This window comes from Aulostomus chinensis, chromosome 2 (genome assembly GCF_037954235.1).
Source record: "Aulostomus chinensis isolate RoL2024-O1b breed Wild chromosome 2, RoL_Achi_v1.0, whole genome shotgun sequence".
In the NCBI taxonomy this organism is placed as follows: Eukaryota; Metazoa; Chordata; class Actinopteri; order Syngnathiformes; family Aulostomidae; genus Aulostomus; species Aulostomus chinensis.
The window spans coordinates 10241747-10268011 of NC_141321.1; the positions used below are offsets into that span (position 1 = coordinate 10241747).

Below are 26265 nucleotides of genomic sequence, written 5' to 3' on the forward strand. Positions count from 1 at the left end.
CCGTATTGGACGTTATGTATGTTATCTTATACAACTTACTTAGGATACAACGTCTTTGGATGGTGGGAGGAAGCTGGAGTACCAGAGAGAACCCACACAGGAACAGGAAGAACATGGAGACTCACACAGAAAGATCCTGTGCTGGAGCCGGGACTGGAATCTGGAACCTTCTTGCTGTGAGGCCACAGTGCTGACCACTGCACCACTGTGCAGCCCGTATTTTTACGTTCCTCATCATAAATAGCAGTGGTAGTGTATGAACTCTGATACGAAGCCTTCTCTATCTTGACAGCTGGCGATTGAGAATTCAGTTTTGTCTGATTTTAAGTCCAGTGTAAATGTCCTTGAATGACATGTTATCCTGGGCACATATCATAGATTATCAATTCTTAGTCAACTTTGTTTTGTGTTTTTTTGTTGTTATTTTTGTTTGGTTGTTTTCCATCCATCCATTTTCTTCCACTTATCCTGTTAAGGGTTGTGGGGGGGGGGGGTGCTATCCCAGCAGCCTTCAGGTGAGAGGCAGGGTTCACCCTGGACAGGTCACCAGTCCATCACAGGACCAACACATAGAGACAGACAACCATTCACACTCACAGTCACACCTACGGTCAATTTAGAGTATCAATCAGCCTCGTCCCCTCTTGATGTCTTTGGACTGTGGGAGGAAGCTGGAGTACCAGAGAGAACCCACACAGGAACAGGGAGAACATGCAGACTCCACACAGAAAGATCCTGTGCTGGAGCCGGGACTGGAACCTGGAACCTTCTTGCTGTGAGGCCACAGTGCTGACCACTGCACCACCGTGCTGCCCTTGACTGTATTTTTTGTCTCTTTTTCTTTTTGGAGGTGACAAAGAACATCAGACTTATTTGACTCATTTACCCTTTGATTCAGGATACTTTTTATTTTTAACCAAATCCCACAAGTTACTACAATTGTAGGTCTGGAATATTCATAGCTACATAATATTTCATGATGTGTAGAAAAGGGGGGGTTGAACCCATCAATCCATCCGGTCCATCTATGCTGCTTATGTTGTTAAGGGTTTTGTGTGTGTGTGTGTGTGTGTGTGTGGGGGGGGGGGGGGGGGGGGGGGGGGCTGGAACCTGTCCTAGCAGTCATTGAGTGCCAGGCAGGTACAACCTGGACAGGTCACCAGTCCATCACGAGGGAAATAGATGAAGAAAGACAACGTGTGTGTGTGTTCAGACAGTAGGTTTTGCTTTATATGACCCAGAGGAGGGGTTGGACCCTCTTAGACCAGGAGGCCTTTAGTTAGAATGAAAAAATATATATCCTGTAGGCTGGACCTGGCTCCTAGACTATTATACTATTTCATCCTTGGTGTTTACAGTGGTAAATTAATATGGACAGATTTGAATTCACCATTTTTAAGCCAGATAAATATAACCTTTTCGAATGTAAATGTAATGCAAAATAAATTACTCGTATTTCCAGGTCTCTTTGTAGCTTTGGAGATCGTTAAAATGGCAGTGACCCAACCATTGTCCTTAACATGGAGACAAACTAGCAGCTTAGGACACGCTTGTGAGGCTTACATGGCCATGTAATAATAAGAAGATAAAGAAGAAGAAGAAGACAAAGAAAAAAGAAGTAGAAGAAGAGGAAGACAACGACGAAGAAAGTAACTCAAATCAAGTCATTTCTGCCACATTGTAAAATAGATCTGAAAACACAACACTGATCCTAATACAGCATACTCACACCGACACCTGGTAGTTTTTTAGTCTAACTAAACAGTTTGTGTAGCTTGTGGTTAAGCTAACGCATTACTGGCTTTTTACAGTGAGAATCTCTGACACTTATGCCAACCTATTGTACATGTATTTACATGTGATGCAACATATGGTAGCGGGGAGTGCTTAGATTTATTAATGCAAAAGTACTAATACAGTGCTGTAAATATACTCCTTTACAAGTCAAAGAGAACATTTAAGTCTGTCTGCATAATCACTGAATGCATTTGAAGTAGTAAAGGATTCAAATGGACAAAAACAAGCTCTGTAACTTTAATGAAGTTATATATTACACAATCTGTTATTATAACGTATGCACTGATTTAAAATAGGGGTTTTACTGTTACAGCTGGTGACATTGGCTGATATTATTCCTCCATTCCTTTAACAACGAGTGGGTTACAGTCCTAGTCCTGTCCCCGATGGGATAACAAAAACAACGAACATCCACAGTCAGTAAGAGCTCTCAAGGAAAGCGTGATGATATTTTTGTTTTTCTCTTTCCAGAAGTTCTGACCGTCAGTCAGTTCACAGAACATTTACATTAAAATTAACCTCCAACATGTGCAGAACAAATTCATCTCATAAATGCAGCATCGTCAGCTAACAGTAGGAGTATTGTTACAGAATAGTGCAGTATTGCCCTCCTATACATATATTTCCTGTATGAAAAATTATTAATATCTTAAATATATCATTTCTGACGTTAAACAAAGAGGAGGGGTAATCCAAACATGCTTTATCTGCCTTTTACAGGTCAGAATAGAGACTGCACAAGTTAATATAACGTGAGCCATCCATAAAGTCCTGTTATTCTGACATTCATGTAGTGTGCTCTTGCTTCAACTGGATTCTCTGAAACAGCTCAAACTATACAATGCAAAGGAATATGTATCGCGCCATATCTTGACAGATTGTCATTCCGCATGTTCAGTGGAGGAAGCTGACTTGAAGGAATATGCTGATGGTGGTCAGAATCACCGCCACTGCCGTGAAGGAGGCAGGCTGGAGGGAGGTAGGAGCTGCAGGAAGAGAGAGGAGAAGAAGGGGAGTTATTCTGTGTTTGGGGTTCCACATCTAAAATGTGACAGTGGCTTCAAATATCTTTCTGATTAAAAAACATTTAATGGGTAGTGACGGGCAGGCAGCACAGCTTGTGACAGCGCCCTCCTGTGTTCCAGTGCTGCCCTGCAATAAGCCTCCCTTAGTGAGGGTTATACAGTAGAGTGACATTATTATTGAATCGGTTTGAATGGTGCTGATTCATCGTAATGGCTATTTTTTTGAGGTGCTGTTGAACAGAACTGGGTTACACTTTCAGCTGTCCCAAATTTAACTCAACTTAATTCCCGTCAGTGGAAAGAACCAAATATTGAGAATATGTCTCAGTGGAATTTAATAACTGATCTCCTGCTGCACAGAACACAAGACATCAAGATGAAAATCAGGTGAAGTGCTGCAACTCAAAAGGCTAGATTTTGTAGAATGGAGTGTAAATTATCAGTTTTTAATCAGAGAACAGCTCTTTTTAACCTTCTGTGAATATTTAGATTTTGCTTTTTTGGGGGGGGGGGGTTTATTTATGTGATAGTTGAACTCTAAATCATGCACATGGAGCATTTCTTTCTTGGTTGCTGCCTCTACTAATATACAATAAAATTGGTAATGCACTGGTACTGAAATAAATAAATAAATACATAAGTAAGTAAGAGATGCTGCATCTTACCACGTGAGCAGGGCGTGGAAGCAGGACCATTCGTAGCCTTAGTTGGAGTGGCTACAGGAGCAGCTGTTCGTGTTACTCTGGGTGAAGGAGTGGTGACCACAAGGCTGACAGCTCCTGACTTCACCGTGTAGGTCTTAGTGTACAGACTAGTGAGGAGCACCCTTTGGTCAAAAGAGCGGCTACACAGATCAGGGCACTTATCCGAGGGCATGGTGGCGATGCACAGGTTGACTGTGCACTTGACGTACATCTAAACAAGATAAAGTCAACAGATACACTTTAGAGGGGTGGAGACCATGCAGAAGCTTTCTTTAGAACTTTGAAACCTAAATTCATAATAATAATAATAATAATTATTATTATTATAATTCTTTATTTCAGACCCAGGTGGATCCATATCACCGCACAAAAGACACAGAGTACAGAACAAGTAAATAAAAATAAAAAATAAACAATGATAATAATGATAATAATAATAATAATCATCATCATCATCATCATCAAAACACCACCTTGAACCTGAAGACATAAAAATTATTATTTATGATGTCTGGGAACTAAACTTCTGCACCAACTTTGTCTAACATTCTTCCAAGAGGTAAACCCACTCTGCCAAGCCACAAATAAATTTGCCCACACACACACACACACACACACACACACACACACACACACACACACACACACACACACACACACACACACACACACACACACACAGTCCTGTTTGACTGCAGCTTTCTCCACTGTATGTTGAACTGGTTCTAACAGCATTCAGTGGTGTAGAAACAATGGAGGGGAGCTACAGACCGTCGTGCCCTTGGTCTGCATGTTGCTCATATCCAGCCGGTAAACTTTGGAGGTGGATGTCTCCGTAAGGATTTCTAACGTACTGTTGGAGGTCGCACACCTGAAGGAGAAATCATGAAAGAACCATGTGAGTTCACGTGATCACAGTTCCCAGTTGGGGATGATGGTGTTGTTACACTGATCGATCATCAGTTACTGACCCCTGCTCCAGGATGGGGTAGGACACAGCAAAGTCTTCCATCTCAGACTCCATGCAGTTGCTGACGATCATCTCGGCTCGTTCCACAGAGCAGTTGGACAATACATGGAGGTCCAGCTCTGTGATTCTGGACCCGATGGCCCCAGTTTCAGTGTCCGATGTGCTGTTCTGCTCTGATGATGATTCTGCTTCTCGACGCAGGCGTGAGAGGGGGCGGTACACTGAGCGTGTCTTTGGGTTGCGTGTGTGGTTTGCCATGGGACCCTCCCCCGGGAAGTAAAACTTCAATGAGAAGGCAACGCTACCAAAGGTCTCTGTCTCTGTGGGCATGTTGATCTTGTACTGTGGACCAGTGGCTTGGACTCCGGGAATGCGGCAGGCCAGAGGGAGGATGAGAGATGGTTGGCGGCTGACCATGGTGAAGGGACGCACTGTTTTCAAGGTGTTGGTATAAACCAGCTCATTACCGGAGTGCTGCGAAAAAGAACAGGGTCAGGAGATCTATAGCTGGTAAGGAATGAGGGAAGGACAAAAGAGGAGAGGAAAGTTACCACAGCTTCAGTGCCACAGCCGGACAAGGGGATACGGGCTGTCAGGTAGGTGTCGTTGTAGGAGACGGGACAGGTGGGGCTGTTCAGCTGCAGCTCAGACAGGTTGATGTTGCTCAGGGAGCTGACTGGGAGCACCAGAGTCATCTCCGTCTTCTCACACTTCAGCTCTGCAGGCAGACAGCAGCATATGCTCAGCTGATCCACGCTTCCATACATGCAGGCATGAAGAGTATTTGAATCATACACAAAACTTGAATGGGAGTGAAATATTTTCTGCACCTGTTCCATCAGGGAGGGTCCTCATCTCCCCTGAAAATAGTAGATAAATCAAGTTAAAATCATCAATAGTGAATGAGTTGTTTAAGGTATTGTGCGCTACAGCACAGTAAGCAGCGAGCAGCAAGCATGTCTGACATTCCTGAGAGGAAGATAAGATGTCTTACTTTGGTACAGCCACAAACATCTGGGCTCTGACTGCAAACTGGAAAGACAAGAAGTGTAAATCAAACACTAATATGGATATTTGTTTGGCAGCTGTTGTTTGGCAGCTGTTGTTTTAACGCGCACAAGATACAAAGTCTGAAGTCTCAGATTTTCCACACTCTTCAGACTTTTTCAAATCATTACGTTATGTGCTTGTTTGCCAGATCATCTCGACAATCCCAATGAAAACTGCTGCAACATGGGTGCCACATTGACCTGTGTTTCCTTTCTGCACACAGGGATGTACTTTTCTCTATCCATGCTTTAAAACTGTGAGTCGTCTACATTTTTAATAAGCTTTGTGGTACTGAGTCGGGTGTTGTGGTTCATTTGACATCAATTTAGTACGATTCTTGTACTTTATACGAGTGATATCATTACAGTGTAAAGACTGTTTTACTCCCACTGATAGCAATACTGAAGAAGTCATCTGACGTGTGTCTTTATAGAAAATCACTTCATATGTCAAAGCTTTGTCCATAGTATAAACATATCTGTATTCCTGAATTTATAGCATCAGGGAGCTGAGACACACAGAGACCAGTCCACTGCTAGTCAGCTTAGCTTGACATGAATGGGAGAGGATGAGAAGTGTTAGCATAACTCCATCCAAAATCATCCTCTCTTACAAAGTCAGCCATGATTATCAGGACATTCATTCTTTTAGTCATTAACAAGTGTTCCATTTTGTTGGCCCAAGTTAAGATGGAGTTTTTGAGGTGCTGCGTCAAATCACTGCGCCCATTCAGGAAAGTAGTTCAGACTCTGTATCTGATAGTAAAATTGACCCTCAATTGTTATTTTATAAGAAATGTTCGACACAACCACAGTTAACAACTATAGTTCTAATGCAGGCAAAGACAAGTGAGATAGAAAGTCCATCCATCCATCCATCCATTTTCTTCCGCTTATTCCTGTTAAGGGTCGCGGGGCGGGGGGGTCTGGAGCCTATCCCAGCAGTCTTCAGGTGAGAGGCAGGGTTCACCCTGGACGGGTCACCAGTCCATCACAGGACCAACTCATAGAGACAGACAACCATTCACACTCACAGTCACACCTACAGTCAATTTAGAGTATCAATCAGCCTCGTCCCCTCTTGATGTCTTTGGACTGTGGGAGGAAGCTGGAGTACCAGAGAGAACCCACACAGGAACAGGGAGAACATGCAGACTCCACACAGAAAGATCCTGTGATGGAGCTGGGACTGGAACCCGGAACCTTCTTGTTGTGAGGTGACAGTGCTGACCACTGCACCACCGTGCCGCCTATTGATATAGAAAGTGAATTTGAATTTTGATTTAGGTATGCCACCAATTCCCATCCACAACCATTCATTGCGCTAAGCTAACTAGCAGTCTGCTTGTTTCTGAGAGTCTCAGCTCCTTGATGCAGATCAGAGGAGGGAAGAAGGGTCTCTGTCTTCTGGTCTGGCTCTGAAGAGAATGGCGAGTTAACTTATTTCCCAGGTTCCATTAAAGTGCCCTTCATCTTCTCACAAGTTGAATTGAATTCTAAATCTGGAAGCATCTGCGCTATTTAGTTAACCAACCTGTCAGTATTTGCAACAAAGCAGATGGGCAACAGACGAGCCAGTTTGTTTTCGGAGCGGATCCAGGCCATAGTCAAGCTCGCCATGGGGCCGACAGAGTTGAAGTTAACCCTGAAGAGTTTGGGGGGGCCAACCACTGCTATCTCTGAAACACTGCAAATATAGAGAGGATGCTGTTAGTAATGGTAGGAAGGTGTAGCTCAGGCAAATGTGTGAAATGAACACTTTGAACCCCGTTGACACATCCACGACAGCTTATGCACTCGCGTCAGAGAGCAGTAAATTAATAAGATGTCTGCGGCTGATGAACCCAGGCCCTCCGTCACAGCTGACAGTCACAGATACATTGTGCACATGCCAAAGAAATTACTTTCTCATTCCACTGCAAAGTTGTGTTCTACCAGTCAGGGTGAGGCTTATTAGATGTTTTCTTAAGGAAGATATTTTTAATCTGTGTTTTGACATTCGAAGGGGGTTTCGTCATGATAAAAACAAAGATAATCTAATTCCAGTGTACGTGCTGGTTTACTGTCGTCACGACCTGGCAGGACACCTCGCACAATCAGAGTTAAAGGACTTTATATAACTGCTGCATGAAGAGTAAACCAGCCATGTGGGTGTGGTGGGCCCTTGAGGTGAAGCAACACTTTCAATCACAGGTTAGTTCACATGGCGGCAGGTTGCAGCTTCACATCTTCAAAGATCACTTTAAATACACCCATACTGAGAGTCACATCATATTTATATGAAGAGATAAAGAGATTAAATCCCACTTCTTTACAAGGAGTCGTAAGCAGTCTTTGACAATTCCTTTAAGATAATGAAATTATTTCTATTTCTTTGTGTTCACAGTAGACTTTGAGAGATGACTTCCTGAAATAAAACAAGATTTAACCTTTATTTAGAACGTTTGAACTAAAAGATAAAGAACAGTACTTTACTACTATAAAAGTAGCAGTTGCATTTGAAGTTAACTCAGATTTGGTTGTGTTTTTGATAGGTCTATTAGTACATGTGTTTGTGGGTTGGAAGTGAGTGGCATGTTTTTTTGTTTCTGAAGGACTTGGACTGTCGTCCAATCTCCGGGGCAAGAGCTGCCGAGGCAGTTAAGCAACTCCGCCTGGGACTTTGGGTCACATCAGCTTGATTATTCAAATTGTTCTTTGTTACTATGTATTCTGTTTAGATGTAAAAAAAAAAAAAAAAAAAAAGTGAAAAGAAACTAAAAAAGATGTAAGAGGCCTGGACGCACCTTTCCAGCTCTGACGTATACATGACTTCCATCGTCTCCTGTTGGTAGGGAAGTATGAACAGTGTCGTGTCCTCTTTGGGGGTTCCAGCTGTTGCCACAGGTTCATCGCTACAGCTGGTAGACGATTCCTCCACTGGAAGGAAGCCAGAGAAAGAGACAGGAAGATACTGGACCTTTTATTTTATGATCTTTCAAAGGAGTCCAAAAAGGTTGTAACACCCCACAGTGCCTCTAAGTGTGCATGCATGGGCGTCCGGTGACTGATGACACACAGAAGGCGCACGTGGCAGATGAACTGACTGACCTGTGAGCGAGAGGTGCACGGGGATGGAGCTGAGGGGGTCGTTGCTGCTGATATGGCTTGTTTTGGGTGAGGGAATCAGGTCCTCTGCCATCAGGTAGATAGAGTACTGTCCCGCCGGTGCAGCGCCAGTGAACGTCAACATACATTGATCCTGGTTAAAAAAAAAAAAAAAAAATTAGATTGAAGAAATTTATATCCTTTCCTAACTTCAATCCGAGGTCTACAACAGCCACAGGGCTTCAGTAACAAGAGGCCCTCTTGTTTTGACACCGGTTATATTTGAAAAATATGAGGATGCAAATGCGGAGTTTTAGATGCTTGAGGTTCAAAGTAAAGACAGCGCTCATGTGTGTCATACTGTAGCTGCAGCTGAGGGCGTCGCTGGAAGGACCGGACACATCGGTCCGAACACACACACCAGTTAATCCAAGAGTGTAAACGAACAAATCGGACTGCTATGATGAGGATCGATATCTGGGAGCTGCCAACCCCATGAAACAAAGACGAACTGCTTTTCCTCCCCTCTGCTGTGAACCACTTGCTAGTGTGAGGCATTTTCTCTCTAAAGCTGCTTGGTGACATTGCATTAATGTTTCTTCTTCTTCTACTTTTTCAGTTTAGAAAGGGACAAGAGGTTTGTATCAGGTGGAAAGTATCAGTATGCGTGACTTCACACTCTCTTAAATCAAGGTGCACAATCCATCACCAGTTGCAGCCATTGTACATAAAGTACAAGTTATAATTCTTCCAGTTTATCCCTCTTTATACTTCAGTACGTTTCGGAGAGACAATTCCAATACGCTTTTCTGACAGCTTTTAAATCAACAGGTGAAAAACAATTTAAAATAAAGGAAAAACAATGTGTGTCGAGTGGGCTCGAGAGGGCTTCCCTCTAAAAATCCTCACAATGTGCTCTAATGTGTCGCTGTACATCATTGTATAAATACATCTGAAAATATGGATTATTTCCTTGTTTTATAGTGTGAAGGTTCTCCAACTCTCCCTCATGACCTCAATATGGATGGCATGTTTCCTTGTTTTTGCACTTCCTCCACATCATTTATTGTGTGATGCACTTGGAGGCCAGAAAAAACAACAACCTTGACACATCTGTGTCACTGAATGTCATTCATATAATTTGTCAGACTTCCTAGTGTGCATGGACTTGGATTATTCATGCTATTTTTGATCGTAAGACTTTTATTAAAGTTTAAAACTTATAATCAGCCTCACGAAGGTGAGCGTTTCATTAAGACTTAAACATACGACGTAATAAGCAGCAACTGCTGCAGCGAAGTACTGATACAATCACCAAGAAAAACGCAAGAATGAAATGTGTATATGATGTACAAATACTGTAGAACCGTATGAAACTGTGGATGTAGCCACGATGCACTGCTTTCCTGCTTCTCCTAAATGCTTTCCGTCAGCTTTGAGAACATCTACATTCACATCCTCCTCTACCATCTGAAGACTTCCACCTCTGTCTATCACACTTCTTTAATTTCCTATACAGTCTATGCTCGTCCCAGGAACCACATTTGCAGTACTCAGTAAACAGTAACGACCGGTGGTATAAGTACTCCCAGAAGAAGTATTACACTCAGATTTTTGAGTAAGTTAAAATATAGAAAAATCCTCTTTTTATTTATAAATGTTGAAGTGTTCAGCAATACAAAAAGAAAAAAATTTATACTAGACTCAAGTACTGGGGCTGTGTATTTTGTCCATTTCTGGTTCTGTTCGGACTCACCGGCTCCAGCTCGATAAAACTGTGCTGTGTGCAGTTCTGGCACTCGCCCCGGTCCTCTCGAGCGAAGCGGCAGCGCACCTTGTCCCCGTCCAGGTCTTTGACAGACAGGGGGAAGTGGTGGGGACAGTTCGCACGGGCCCTGCAGCCATCACACCCCGCCAGCAGCCACGAGAGAGGAAGGAGAGGATAGGATCAAGGTGAGATGAAGGTAGAGGAGAGTGCGTGAATGAGGTGGGAGGGAGGAGGCATGTCTGCATGCTGACAAAAGGCCGCGGGACTTCTCCTTAAACATTTAATTAAGCGTCTTCTCAAGCTTTGTTCTGAAGCTTTATTAGTTCGTACGGGGTGACATTCCTCTCCAAAAGTTAAGAGTAACTAAATAAACTGGTTTGATCTTAATGTGTCACATCTGAGCAGAACGTCTGACTTGTTGAACCCTTTCGAGTCACTATATGACACTCTCGCGGCGTGTGTTCACATCAGTAGGAGGGCTGACAGCCATCTTGTTGGTCCTGAGCAGTGGCACCAGGATATCAGGGATGTTCGCTCCAGTGTGTTGGTGAGCGTTACCTCAGAGGAGGAGGGAGAGCGACGTAAGGCGGCTGATTGAGTTTCCCGCTGTTGGCTCGGACATGTGGGCCCGCATTCAGTGATACATACAAAGGGGTGTTGGACCTAAGGAGAAACACACGCACACACACGCACACACACACACACCAAGACAAAATGAACCAAAGATTTTCTCCTTTTAAACAGGACTTAAGGACTTAAGATAAAAGAAAGAGGCGAGAAGGGAGAGAAATAAACTCATCAAAGCCGTCAGTCGAGTTCAGCGATTACTGAGACTGCTCCCTGACGAGGCATCGGGTGTAGAGGAAGACAGAGAATTGCACATTTTTGTCGATACAAATACGGTGACAACATGCGGGCGTCATACCCCAGGAGGATGGTGTCACTGAAGTTACTGGCGACTGATCTCTGCCACTGGCGGACACACCAGCCAGAACCCGGTTTGGTGCCCTCGAAGGGTAACGGGGTGGTGTGAGTCACACAGTCCACGTCTGTGCCACACACCCCAGTCAAGGCCGGACACGGCATTGGAACGATGGCGGTGAAATGAGCTCTCAGCTGTGAGAAGCAGAGAGGAGAATGAATCAGGAGGAGAATCCAGCTGAACGAGGAGCTCAGGCACAAACGCGCATCAGAGAACATGGCCGTCACTCTGGGGGCCAGGAGGCCTCACCACACAGCACCTCTCACTCTCACTGCTTTCCAAAACCAAGAGCGCTCAGTGGCCTGTGTATAATAGATGTTTGACGGACTAGACGGATCTAGATCCCTGTGTAATTTAATGGCACAGTGGAGCTGTAATGAGATGTTTATTTTTAAATGAAATCAAGATGATTAATTCTTAGAGAGTTACCTTAAACACAGGAAGAGGTATCGTCAGAGGGAGCTTTAGGGATTCTAGAGATTATGCTGTCGTGGATGTGCTTTGACCAGTAAATATTAAGTGTGGAAACCCCGCAAAATCAATTGAAGGCTCCCTTCTGTCACAGTGTTAATTTCTAAATATAAGTTTAGACTCACCAAAAGGAAAAAAACCCACATTATTTATTAGTGGTTTATTAATGGGTTCATTAATGCCAACACATTCCTTAAATTTCTTTTTAAAAAGTGGGGAAAACACCTGTCTTTTAAAGGTGAATGACATCTTTAAATCTCCTTCTGTCTTTTTTCTCAAACAAAATAATAAATCTCTTAATGTTGCCCACCATCATCCCTCCATCATTTTCCAAGGGCTCCACGTGGACCACCAGTCCCAGAGAGGAAGCTTCACAGGCGGGACCCAGCCAGACCAGAGCCAACAGAATTCCTAGAACTAGTCCGTAGTGCATCTCAGGTCCTCTCCTTCACAGAATAAGAATGGGATTGTTAGTCTCAGCATTGAAAACTAACATACCTCTATGCTTCAATAGAAGCGTGAAGTTTTGTTTTGAGTTGAACAGGTCCAATTACCTGGGAAATGTGTGAACGTACTTGTCTGCGTCGAATTTTCAGGCCTAAAGTCCACGTTGACAGTGACCATGCAGTTCTCGAAATAAATCTAAACCGTCTAAGCCAGAAATTATTTTGTGGGTGAGCGAGCGAACGTCTGGAACACAGACCTGACGATCCGGGGAACATTAACTTACATGTCTGATGGCAGACATGGGAAGAACATGCAGGCTCTACAAGCTGATGGTCGTGTATGTTGGGTGTATGAAAGTGCCACTAATCAAGGTTTAGAGAAGAAGTGAGTTGAACAGCCACGTCTTCAGCTTTTCTTAAGAACTAGCCTTCAAGCTGCTTCGTTTTCAACAAACCGACGAATTTTGTAATTCCAGAAGATATCGGCGCTTCTCTCCGGAGCTGAGCAACACCTTCGGTTGTGATCTGACAAGTTGGCGCCTGCTCCCGGAACATCTTTAACAGATTTCTTTTCCCCTTTTTTAACAGCCACATTGTTTTATTAACAGGTTTCACTGCTAGATAACCATCTGCATACAAACTGGTTACATTCGCCCTATTTCTCATCTTCAAATGAAAAAGAACCCCAATAAGTAATAAATAAAACCGTGAAATACTTCAACCAGGTAAAGTCAATAAATCTCATTACCTTTAGAAGTCAACTGCCACTCTTCCTTCCAAAGTCTTGTGTTATTCCACTTAAGGTTTTAGTCTTCAGTACCAGTAAGAGAGAACAAGAGATGTGTCAGTCCTATATAGCTGTTAGGTATTCAGGTGGAGTTTAGCAACAATGGAGTAAAACTGGATGGACCAGACACAGAAATAGTCTCCACTGTAGATGCACGTCAAGAAGAACGTCTGAAATGTCTCATTGATTCTAGTTAAACTCAGCTGACTGGGTCCTCATTTGATAGGCGTGGCATGGCCTCGCTGGCAGGTAAATGTGTGTGTGTGTGTGTGTGTGAGATATTAACATGTCACAGAATTCAAAACAAACTCGTCACTCGTGTTTATTTATGGAAAGACAAAACGTTTAATTTTTCTTAAGAGCGTTGGTACAATTTTCTGTTCAAACATGGTTGATAGCAAAACTGTGGTCTTTTCATCCTTCAGTGGTCATTTGGAGAAACAACATAACAATAAGACCAAAACCCAGTAAGACACTACTTATCCCTTTCTAGTCAAATCTCCAGAAACATTAGAATAATTTAATTCCACACCAACATCATTCACTGTGTATGTTTGGTCAGAACTAGTCAGTCGTAGCCTAAGAGAGGAATTGGTCCTTGCAGGAGGAGGGTCCCTTGGGTTTGGTCACAGAAGGAGGGAGGTGATTCTGCTGCTTCATCCTCCTCTCAGGTGGTCTGGGGCAAAGGACACAGCCTCCTGACTCCTCATACTTCCGTCAGTGTGGCAGGAGAGTCCCGTTACTGGCCGTTTTTCACATTGAGCATTTTCTCCTGCAATTGAAAAGTTTTAAAGTTAAGGGCAAACTGTGGCGAATGCTCTACGTGGGGAGGCAAAATGGAATAGTCTTACTTTGATCATGGTCTCCAGCTTGACGGCATCTGCAGCGAACTTGCGGATGCCGTCAGACAGTTTCTCCACGGCCATGCGGTCCTCGTTGTGCTGCCAGCGGAAGTCTTTCTCGCTCAGGTGGATCTTTTCCAGGTCAGATGCCTTGGCTGCAAAAACAAACCATCAGGGTCAAAGTGGAATCAAAACCCGTCTCATCCCGGGGTCTCAAATATTGGCGTTCTCTCACGTAGCTGATGACCTGATAAAGGTACGGCTGCAGGGGTGGATCATCACTGTTGGAAAAATGCAAATCTTTCCACCAGTACTCTTCTTTTTAAAAAAGGGATTTTCGGAACCCCCCATCAGTTCTTTCCAGGTCAGGTACAGGAGCTCTTGCCACTTACGGTCATAGAATTGTAATGCAGCGAAAACTGTGCCAAGGTCCTTCTCTTACAACAGTAACTTAAATCATTCACTGAGATTTCCAACACCATTTCAAATCGTTCTTTTCATTAACGCATCGATGCCCTGGTTCAGGTCAGCTTTAGCTGAGGGAGAGCTCAAGGGTTGAGTGAAAATCTGGACTTCTGTCAGGGTCATGACTTTTGACACTCCTTCCCTCTGAGCCTCCTATCAGTGTGGGCAGTTTAGATGAGTTAGCTAGAAGCCTGGTGTGTCCGCTGCACACACCAAAAACGTTTGCAGCCGTATCAAGGCGCGGAGGGGTGTGACAGCCAGGGGATTATTTGACCATCTGTCAAATGTTCTCATACTGGTTTCTACCTCATGGTGTGTTTCCAAATCGGCCAATGCCTTGTGCAATGAAAGCCCAACTGGCCAATAAATAACTGCATGTGGCAGGAAGGCAGCCTATGAATCACAGCCGTACCCGTCTCCACATTGAGCATCCGAGTGACAGCGCTGTGGTCCTGGGTGAGCTCCGCCAGCAGCCCGGGGGAGATGGTGAGCAGGTCGCAGCCAGCCAGTGCCTTCACCTGGCCCGTGTTTCTGAAGGAGGCGCCCATCACCACGGTGCTGTAGCCAAACTTCTTGTAGTAGTTGAAAATCTTTGTCACACTCAGCACACCTACCGAAAGTAAGAAGAGAGCCTGAAGCCACCTAAATGAAATAAAATGTCAAGCATGCTAGCCTCTGAGGGCTACCAAGTCACCATGACAAAACGCCATCACATGCCCAGAGCAGCCAGACCTGACGAACAACTCCATCAAAATAAAAAAACAAAACAAAAAAAAAACCAAAAACACAATTACAGCTAAAGTTAGGAAAATGGCACTTTTGCTTGCACATACCATCAGCGGCGCTTCCTTTGATTTTAATTAAATAGCTTTTCAGGGCGGAAGAAAATAGATGAGGTTTCAGAGAAAAATGTGCCTCATTACTGAGAAGAAAAACAAAAACAAAAAAAAGACACCCCTTATGTCTAGCTGAAGTGAATTCAATATTGCACACTATTACACCTGACAATCAAACTGCATTCTGGGTGATCAGGTTGCATCAGATGATGCTGGGACCACATTAAAGACTTTATTGTTGTTTTGGGCCCCCACAACCAAAGATGGTGCTGCATGAGGGGATGTCAGTGTGGACAAAGTGCAGCAGGTGTAAATGCTATCCCATCTAGACACGCTGATGAGGCCGTTCTCGCAGACAGTGAAAGAGTAACAAACACAAGCCACTGTTTTGTTAACTGCGGGAAGGGAGGAGCCCATCAAACATGGCACCCTTGTACCTGCCCTTCACCAAGTTCATTGAGATTCTATGTATGTTCCATTGTCACATGACAGAACACCAATAACAGGCTATTGTGTACAGGAACAGACGTATGCCAACAGTTCAAACAGTTGGACAAAAAAAAAAATCATACCATTCATTCCCAACATCATCACCTTACACAACTGCATGCGTCATCTTGGCCACACCTAAACACTGCAGTTTAATGCAGTCTAAAAACAGAGCCAGAGGCCTGTGACCTGCAGGATCAGGATTGATTACATTCCAGATTTGCATTTGGCGCCATCGTATACTGGGATGTTCGTAATCACCTCTGCCAAGAGGTGCTCCTGTCTGACCGTTACAGGATGGCATCAAACTACGAAGCAGATTTTCACCAGTCGTGGTGGAGGGGTGTAGCACGGGGCCGAGGGACAGCCATCACATTTTGGGGTTAGTCTGATTAACATAATAATGAATTGCTCTCTCTCTCTCTCTCTCTCTCTTTTTGTACATTGGGTTTTGCTGAGGTAGCCATGGTGGAGGTATTAGCTAACTTAGACACAAGGATTTATTTTAGTTTTCTTCAAACAAGTGCTGTTCAAAAAAACAGCAATCACTCCAAAATTTTGTGAAATATAGAATTGGTGCATAAACTTCCTTATAAAACACTTAAAATATTCGACCTTCTACACCGATTGTAACAATGTTTACAGTTTCTGTATAGCCTCAGGAGCACGACTGAGTGTTACTGGCTCGGACTGATGATCAGAGACGGCGAGCCCACTTGAGAGGCTCTCGCATGTGTGTGCACGCTGGTGAATGATGGGGACTGATGTGACATTGCTCCCCACAATCATCATAGATTAAGACAGTGTCGGGAACATGATGCAGCAACATTAGCATGGTGGCAGAGTTCGTGTGCGTTCACATACCTGTGACTATTTGTTGTACTGTTTAATCCATAGTTCTGTTGGTTTTACTCAAGTATCGCTTTGTTGTAGTATGTATAAATATTAATGTGAATTTGCGGTAACAGTGTGTTAATAGCTGCGTTTACGTGTGTAACTGTTTGGAACGCGTCGTGGTCATCTTGTCTTGTCAGTGTGTGCGGTTGTTTTGTCATTGTGTTTGCCGTGCGTTGGTGTTGATACATAACATAAATGTGACAGTACAGTTTAATTGTTGTAGCAATGGCGACTACTAGCACCGTAAATACTTGTTCCTTTATAGCCACGCAAGGTGGACATGCCTTTACTCAGACTTGCTGCGCCGCCTACTGGCGCCATTTATATTTACAGAAAGTGTTACTGCATGAACAGATCATACATGTTTGTTATTAATTATTATTGTAGAAGTTACTGATTGTGGATATGTGCGATTATATTTGTTGTTTAGTATTTGATTTGAGTACCAAGTATTTCAAGTTTCTCTCGACAGAACCACACATAGAAACATTCATTCACCATCACTCACAATCTCCTGATAATCTTGTTCCATCAATAAAGTTGACAATTGGAGTGTACAAACGTTTCAAGCATTCTGATCGATGCACCACAGTGGCTACTAATTACATAATAGTCAGGGACTAGACGCCCTACAAAACAATACCTGTCTGCTGTCACCCTGATAAACTAAAAATGGCTTCCAGTCTGACATGCAGGGTTCATGAAGCTAATGATGCTCTACCTGGGTCTTCATGAGGCTCGTAGCTTTTGCGATCGGTGTTCTCCTTGTACCAGTCGAGGATGCGGCCCACGAAGGGAGAGATTAGCGTTATATTGGCTTCTGCACAGCCTACAGCCTGTGCGAATGAGAACAGCAGGGTCATGTTGCAGTGAACACCGTGCTTCTCTTCAAGCTCTCTGCAGAAACAAAAGAAAGGCGTTTTAGGACAACAATCAGTCGCGTGGCGAGACGTGAGCATGCAGCCTTCCTCTGCTGAGACCCTCCTGAAAGATGACACACCGCAGCGAGAACCACAGACCGTCTAATGGAGGCGAGAGGAAGCACATTCTGTACTTGTAAAATAAGTAGAACTACTTTTAACGGTTGATATGAATATGACCTCTAATTCTAAAGCAGGATGGGTTCAATTAACCCGGTAATGTGTTCAGAGATTACTGCTCGTTTCCCTCCAAAAACAAACAAACAAACCCTTCGCATTGCTTCAACACTCTGTTCTCTGACAAAATTTACAAAAGTCAGAGTCATAAAACGATCATAAATATCTGGTCTGTGACAAGTGCCTAACATATTTTGAGTGGCTCGTGGATTACCTCATGTCCCAAACTCAAGAGGAATTCAGCATTTCCAAAAATGTTGTGCACTGCACAAGGGTCAATACACTTTTTAGCAGAGGTGATAAGCAGGCACCCGAGGGCATAATGTTAATGAAATGGCTTTATTGACCTGCACACAGAAAATGTCCCTTGCAAATGAAATTAACTTATTAGTTACAATGCCAACATGCATTGATTTCCAGCCGAGAGCCAGAATCTTCGTGGTTCTATCCAAACATCTGACATCTACAATACTCAGAAAACCCTGCTGTATCTGTATTTCTTTAAGATGAATGCTAGAAAGATGATATAACATAATATGATAAATCAGATGCAAACCACTAACTGTAACATAACTGGAGCAGGAAGCTGTGGGGTGCTAACAGCTGGTTACTACAAGGCAATCAGATTAACTAATCAGACATTAAGAACGTGACGCACATCCAGCTGAGCTCAACTGCCCCATTGCTCATTAATATTAGTCCTCTATTGATAGAAACTCACTATGACGTCACCTCTGCTGTGTTTCCTACATGCCGGCTTGCTGTACTGTTTTCTTTTGTACCGTGTTTTGTGAGTTTGTTGTTGCACTTCTCACCCACTCTTAACTTCGGTTGGCAAACACTTTGACAAAGAAAACAGCCAACTCACTGAACAGGGAGTAGATAATACTGTTCCTGTGCTGGGTGTCAACCAAGTGTCAGTCAATTGGCCGTAAGTCAGGCATCACAACACAGATCATCTTGTTGGGAACCATTAAGTCATTACATCATGAGCTGGTGAGTTACATCCAACCTGTGGTGGCTGATGTAGTGAGGCATGATGCACTTGCTCACTAACGCATATATAATACTGCTTAATTATCATTAAATATTAAACAATACATGGTAATTCCTGAGATATTTATGAATGTACCAGCCCTGATAAACTCGTGAAATGACTGAGACTAAATGAAAAGGCTTCAGTAGTTTTTGCTTGCTCCTGCAGACAGATGGTAAAAAAAAAAAAAAAAAAGACAAACGTATACCAGAAGATGTAATACACATTTCAGTGAAACTCACTTGCCAGCCTGGATTCCCTCCCATGTGGATGACAGCTTGATGAGCACACGCTCCTTACTAATCCCAGCTTCTTCGTAGAGTGCAATCAGCCTCAGAGCCTTGGCCACCATCTCAGCTTTATCGAAAGATAGTCTGACAGATGAGGAGAAGAGAGCACAGCAATTAATGGCCTGTTTTACTCGGTCTCTTCTACTGCTAAAGTAAATCCCACAGTTGTTTAGACAGTGCTATTAAGGACAATAATGCATCTTGTAAAGCTTTTAATAGTTCTGACCTTTTGTGTCCGACAATTAAGTGATTTACCTTGTCTGGAGTGTCATGAGAGTCACCAGAGAACTCATCTTAGCAGGCCTGGAGCTATGTGGCCAAACCACTGCAGTACTTTGGGTGTGATAGTGACGGCGAGAAGTGTGTATGTATGTATGTATAATATATATGTATGTATAATTAATATATATATATATATATATATATATATATATATATATATATATATATATATATATATTCCTATTTTGAACAACCTTCTGAAGAGATTTCCAAGTTTACAAGATGCAGGTGAATACACCATGAAGGTGGCTCATTTTCAGTCCCAGCTGGTGCTTGGCAGTGTTGTAGAAGCACAACTGATCTAATCAGTAAGTGGAAATAGAGCGACTGAATCTCTGAAGTGTAGATGTGTGCTGTGTCCTGCAGGGCAGAGGACTTTTCGTGCAGCGGGTTGAGGACGCGTCACAGCGTCTACTTCTGTACAGGAGTGTATCGGCGAGGGAGCATGAGGCTCAGCTCTAAAAACAGGATCCTGGAGCTGGTCCGAGGCTGAGATCCTTCCTGTGATCTGTCAGCCTCCAGCGCTCCAGGATATCATACTTATCTACCTGCCAGTTGGTGGGGGGGGTGTGTAATTTTGGACACTGCAACCTCCTTGGCACCCCCCCCGCCCCTACAGTTTGGAAACTACTGCCTTCAGAGGTCTGCAGATGCTGCTATTATATCAGAACTGAGGTATGGTTCCAACAAAGAGCAGATGAGGTTTTTCATGGGACTCTGAAACCAAAAAGTTCTTCTCAGATACTAAGGTGGAACGCCGAGTTACATCGATGTAACTGCTACTTTCTGTGAGAGCGGGAAATAAACCATGACACAGTGAGTGGTGATTCAGGATCATTGTGCAGGTACCCTGGTAGACAGCAGGGGATTTAGGCTTAATAATAATAATAATCAGCTCCACCTCCACAATGGAAGTGACTCAACATGGCAACCAACTGCTATGACAACAGAAACTCTGACGTCAGCTTTTACCTTGTCTACTGTGTGATTTTCAAAGTTCTAGACAGTTAACGAGCAAGCTATCATTGTGCTAACAGTTTCCTGTCAGAACGGTGCCTTGACAGATTTAATTTGCACCTACCTGGCATCCACCTCAGTGGACACTCTGCCTGGGACCTTGTTGAGGATCTCAAGGCCAAAACTCACAAATAGTTTGTCCATGGTGTTGGCCACCTGCTCCTCTTCAGTCCTGATGGGGGAGGAAAACCATTTCAACTTGGTGAGCTGACACAGCAAATGTAAAGGATACCAACAGCTTCCTTCTTTCCCTGCTGCAAGACTGCTTTCAAGCATTCAGACAAATACATTCACAATGAAGGCATCTTGATTCGGACATTGTTTCATTATGTTTATTTGTGAATCACCATTTCTTAAACAAAATACTGAAATAGGAATTTGATCCTAAAAGGGAGCAAGTACATAAGTGAAGAGTGGCTATAAATAAGAGAATTTCAGCAACATTTTCTACAGAGGCACCTGTGTGTTATACAACATCTGACAACACAGGACAACAACAAAAGACAGTTCCACAGCAAATGACGTCAAGTTGAGTTCTGTTCTAGCTCAAGTCTGCCCTCTACAGGTGAAGACTAGAGGCTGGTCCACAAGCTCTTACCCGCCCTTAGCGATGCCGTATTTAATGGCTTGATCCACCAAGTGCTGGTAGGCGGACATCTTGGCAGCAGCCAGGATAAGAGACGGGTTAGTGGTGGCATCTTGAGGCTGGTACTCATCAATGGCTGCAGGACAGGGAAGGTTTACATGTTAGGTTTTTAGTTCTTTGAGATCTCATGCAAAGAACTCGTACGAGGAAAAGATTCTGACATGAGCTCAGGACAGATGTCGCTAACCTACTATCATCATGCTATCATTTGAATGAGTCCTGGTTCTCTGCAGGTGTCAAAACTAATACAAATGATCTGAACACCATCGTGACCCATGACAATGTCTTTGAACCACTTCATATATATATTTAATATCCCTCATTTTCAACCAGGGTTAATATCAAATTATTGATTTGAAAACATGGCCAGAGACTCATTTTATTTACAAAATACGTCTATGAATACTCAGCCACAGAACTTAGTTAATTGCTGTTATTTAATCCACGCACGTATGGGACAAAGACAAAATATCTGCATCTTTGTATTATTCTTTTCAACACGTGTTGATCTGTCTATTCAAAATCACGCATCAACACTGACAAGTGATCGAATAAGTCCAGACCTCTACCCACCTTCAACAAAAAGCACAATTCAAAATTTATGAATATTTTTTCTGAAACAAACTTTTACAAATGTCTGTACCATACATTCGCCGAAATTCTTACACATGATAGATAACCAGAAATCCATGTCAGAATTTACTGTAGTACATTTAACTGCACTCACTGACAAGCTATGTGGTTTCATTTTAAACAGGAATTAAATAAATAAATACTCATAAGAATTTATACTTGGTTAATCATAACTGATGGACATGAACTCATATGCAGGCTATTTGTGTGACTCTCAAAAATATTTCTAAATTTTTCAAAACTTTTCCAGAACTGGAAACGACAGTTTTCAAATTCCACAATGTCTTTTTCTTTTGTTTTTTTTGATAACATCATGAACCCTGAATAAATTTAAGGATGCAGTGTCTTTGCACGTCTTTAAAAAAAGAAGTCTTAATCAGACGCAGACATGTCAAATCATAACACACTGATAATATGAGGTGAGAAAATGGCGCCATCTACAGTTCATACAAGTATCCTCAGAGGACTGAGCCACATGAAGCAGAGGGGTGAGCATGTCTTCAGGGTAAGAATGAAATGTAGCTAGACACACCATCTCCAAAGAAGACAGCGCCTTAAGAAGCATAATAATGACTTTACAGTGTTTTGTTTGTGACTCAAGGTTGATTAGAAGCTTCAAGGGATTTTTTAAAGACTCCACACTCAGCAAATACAGTCCAAACTATTGACGCAGCAACTCTATCACCTCTAAAATGTAAACACATTCACAACAAGGGCAAATGTCCTGCACAAGGAACTGATGAGTGAGATTGTTGATGATGTGCAGAGAAAACTCTCACAGTGCGTAGTCTAACTGAACACGTTGAACATTGAGAGAATTGTTCACAAGGCTGGACTCGTTCTAGATTTGCGAGCACGAATGACGAGCCTTTCCATAGAGTGGCAGAGTGGGTTTGTGTGAGCTCCTGAATGCAGCCGTCCGGCAGCAGCGGTCAGTGCTGCCAACTCTTCAGCATCAGAGAGAACAAAGACTCCCTCTGTTCTCCAACCAGGCTCGTAAAGCCTTCCATCATCAGGAAGGATCCAGAGATCTTTCCGCTCACAATAAAGGCCCTGTTCAAGGATCACACATTGCTTTATGTATACAAATGTACAGGTTGATACTGATTCCTATGAAAGTAAATACTGGGCGATAAAATAAGCTGACGAATTAAATCAATCGGGCTCTAACTTGAAATATTACATCGTTCATGTAACTGACATTACAAAACCTGGACACGCAAGGAGCCTTATTGCAGTGTAAATCTTGAGTAACCACACAAACTCAAAGTGATGCCGTGGTTTTCAATGACTATTGATCAATACTCTGAGAAACCAGCTGCTGTGCTGAAATGCAGCAACTAATCAATCCTGTCTTAATTTATCTGTTAATAATCTTTGACTCATCCTCATCAATAAAATGTCTTAAAATGTGAATAAATCTGAAGTGTCTTGTGATACTCTGGAATTCACTACAAACTATGTTACAGTTTGAATATTTGCTTTCTCCTAATTAGCTTCTCAGTCACCTGTAAAACTCTTGGGAGTGGTACATTTCTGACAGATACGACACAAAACTTGTAAGTTTTGATCACATCAGTCCAACTTAATTTTTACAGTTTTAATTGTATTCAATTGTATTAAAGCATCAGTCGTTGCAGTTCAATAATTTCATCATTTTAATACTACCTTATTGCTCATACTTGCTCAAATCAAATGGTTCTGCAAATTTGCAGTGCATCCTCAACTAATATGACACAACAGCACGAGTTAAGAAAGGACCAAGACAGGCCGGGGCCACAGCAGGGGGTTCATATACACAGGAGCAGACTGGAACACCACGCGCCACACGTCACACAGCTGCTGCTGCAAACGAAAGCAAAACACAAAAACACTGCTGCCAAATCCATCATTTTTGCCAGCAGCAGGCGTCTTCCCTGTGAGCAGAGGCACACCCCTCCAATGCATTTACCTGATAGGCATGAATGAGCACCACATTTATTCTGTTTCTTCTTCTATTTGACTCTGATCATTTTGTACTTTAAAAAGAGTCGCATTCACAGCGCATTTTTCTTTAGATAGTGTGTGTGTATGTAGTGATCAGATATCCAGCAGTGCTGAGCATCATCTTGGTGCATTTGTAGCCCTAACGGAACACATGTTGGTGCTGATGTCACACCTGAATCCTGGTCTTAGGAACAGAAACTGAAAACTACTCAACTGGAAGCAGCTCTGCTGGGACTCAGTTGTGTCGTGTGAGCAGACAGACAGACAGACGGCCCACTTGGACAACATCACCTTCGTTGAAATGCAAAATGTTGCTATTTTATATGCAGTTCTCTAGTTTGAGACAAACTCTGATGTATCTCCTAAAACAACATGCTCAGAGTAGATTTTCCTTTGTTGCACTTCTTAGAATTGTTTTCCTTCATGATGCTTCCACAGCTCAGCAGTAAACTACTCACAGCCTGTCAGAGAGAGACATTAGTAGCTCCATTAATCCAATTATAACCAATAAACACATATTATGTTGGTGATGGGACAACAGCAAGCAGTGATACTGAAGTGAGAGATGCATCCCAAGATCACTTAAAGACCTTGATGAGTCAGAACTTCAGACGCTTTGCTAATTTAAATTTGTGGTGTTAAAACCTTTTGTTAGCACTTGTTTGTAGCATGAGGCAGGTGTCTTCCCTTCGCTCTTCATCTGTATTAAATGTGTTAATTGCAGACAGTGATACAGCTCTTCTTTCCTGGATATTTGTGTCAACTTGCCATTGGTGGGGAGAGATTGAATTACTGTGTCTGTTAATTCCAAAATTATATTAAATTAAATTTTGTTTGTCCTTGAATTGATAAAATCAAATTAACATCCAGGTCCACTCATTACTAACATAACAACTGGATTTAGCTCTCTGATGGCTGCTGATTTACTCCTTTTTTAAAATTCGACAATGTATCATGATGACCAATGACGGTCCATCAAATCAGACCGGTTTAGGCTTGTACTACCAGCAGAACTGGAAATGACCCACAGTGAATAAAAGACTCACTATCTTACCAACAAGTCTCTGTAAACATCCACCATTGTTAGGCTAACAACTGTAACCTTATCAGCCCCAGTCATGCCTGGCTGCAGGACTCACAGCGAGGTGATTCTGTCATGTCATCCTGAGTCTGCAAGCCTCTCTGGTTTATTTCAGAGGCAGACTGAATTACTGCACCCTGTTTCCTCATTCGTACCTATTAGGAAACATGATATTTCACTCCGTTGCATGAAAAGGACAAACAAGGAAGGAAGCAATACTCGCACCTTGTTCCTTGTTATCAGTAGGCTCCCTTCCACACTTGCATTAATGCATACCAACATGTTCTAATGTTATTAGGTGTGTCAAACACTTGAATCAATTAGCCTACACAATCTTAGAATGCCACTTATCATGTCCCTCTCATGATAAAATATCACATGTTGATGTGAAATTATTCAAGTTTAACTGCTGGACGTTTTCTGCTTCTGTTTTTAACCCACTCTGTGAGTGTTTGTGCACTGGCAGGTTTCCACATCATATGCGGATGCTGAATTTTGGAGCAAAGTATAAATGATTTCATTAAGCAAGCTTGCAGGGAGAAAATGAACACTTTCATCTCTGAAAACAGCCCTCTGGTTTCTAACTCTGCACGTATCGTTCTACACGGTGAAGCTTAAACATTCAACTGTTGGAAGGAAGGAACATCTTTTTGAGTCTGACTTTAGTTTACACACCTGGTGTAATTTACAGCTTACTGTACACGCATTATAAATGCTAACTGCAGCTAGTAGTTAGCAGGCGGTGTCATTTATGGGGTTGATGTGAGGCTTACACAAACACAAAAACACTATTACCATCATATAAAAACTTGAATATTAGCAGGTGGTCAGCCGAAAAGCTAAAGCTAAATCATGTTAGCTAGCAGGGATAATCGCATTAACATGTCATCATCTGGAGTTAGAGAACAAACTCGAGTCTTAAATTACTGAGGATGCTTAGCGGCGTTAGCTGAAAACACTGACGTCGATGCTAACATCTGAGGTTCGCCCAGCCGTGCTACTCTTGACATCGCGGTCGTTCACATTAAAACCAGATCCTTCCTGGTCAGTTAGCGGCAAGCTAACCGGCTAACACTAGCATGGCTGAACGCAGGCGCTCACCGTTGAAGTCTCCCGTATCTGCCACCACCACGGTGAGCTTCTTCAGCTGGTTCAGCGCTGAGTCCATCTTTCTCCGTTTGTCTGGTGATACAGTGGACATGATGAGACCGGACAGAGACCCTTTTATACACAGAAACACGTGAGCGCACGCGGAATGTCCAAAAAAAAAAAAAAAACCCAACAAAACAGAGAAGTGTCTCGAGCGCGCGGCAGAGGAGGAAGAAGCGACGGTTACGCGCTGCGGCTTTAAAGGGAGCTCGAGCAGGAAGGGCAGGAGAGCTTAAATAGAGCGACAAACTGAAACTTCAAGGTGGGACACGGTACGAAGGTGAATAAACTGTTTTATTAAAATGTAACATTTAAAATCTTAAAAAAATAGACCTTTACAAGGTGCTAAACTTCAGCTACCCAGTGCATGGTACCTCACAATTTTACATCCAATTATAAAATAACTATTAATGATCAGGGATCCTACATACTT

General features: G+C 42.8%; 2 protein-coding genes and 1 long non-coding RNA gene across 3 annotated transcripts; all 3 read right to left on the reverse strand.

Annotated features, from left to right (window-relative positions):
* Positions 1-2010: 2010 nt before the first annotated feature.
* On the reverse strand, positions 2011-13200 carry LOC147269041 (uncharacterized). Its single transcript, XM_086193617.1, has 15 exons — positions 13048-13200; positions 12164-12299; positions 11326-11516; positions 10959-11063; positions 10389-10527; positions 8636-8786; positions 8332-8464; positions 7080-7232; positions 5491-5528; positions 5327-5356; positions 5048-5214; positions 4498-4970; positions 4298-4397; positions 3488-3737; positions 2011-2783 (listed from the first exon to the last, which is right to left on the reverse strand). Exons 2-15 carry the CDS (start codon positions 12284-12286, stop codon positions 2692-2694), a joined length of 2145 nt encoding a protein of 714 aa, XP_086049743.1. The 5' UTR covers positions 12287-12299; positions 13048-13200; the 3' UTR covers positions 2011-2691.
* A 211-nt stretch (positions 13201-13411) lies between these two features.
* taldo1 (transaldolase 1) lies at positions 13412-25993 on the reverse strand. The gene is made up of 8 exons (XM_086227140.1): positions 25785-25993; positions 20936-21059; positions 20402-20509; positions 18991-19122; positions 17337-17512; positions 14806-15003; positions 13938-14083; positions 13412-13858 (listed from the first exon to the last, which is right to left on the reverse strand). The coding sequence occupies exons 1-8, from the start codon at positions 25882-25884 to the stop codon at positions 13826-13828; spliced, it is 1017 nt and encodes a 338-aa protein (XP_086083266.1). The 5' UTR covers positions 25885-25993; the 3' UTR covers positions 13412-13825.
* Positions 21117-25224, reverse strand: LOC147269043 (uncharacterized). Its single transcript, XR_015111266.1, has 3 exons — positions 24657-25224; positions 23568-24063; positions 21117-23461 (listed from the first exon to the last, which is right to left on the reverse strand). It is a non-coding gene; the product is annotated as an uncharacterized LOC147269043 (long non-coding RNA).
* Positions 25994-26265: the final 272 nt, after the last annotated feature.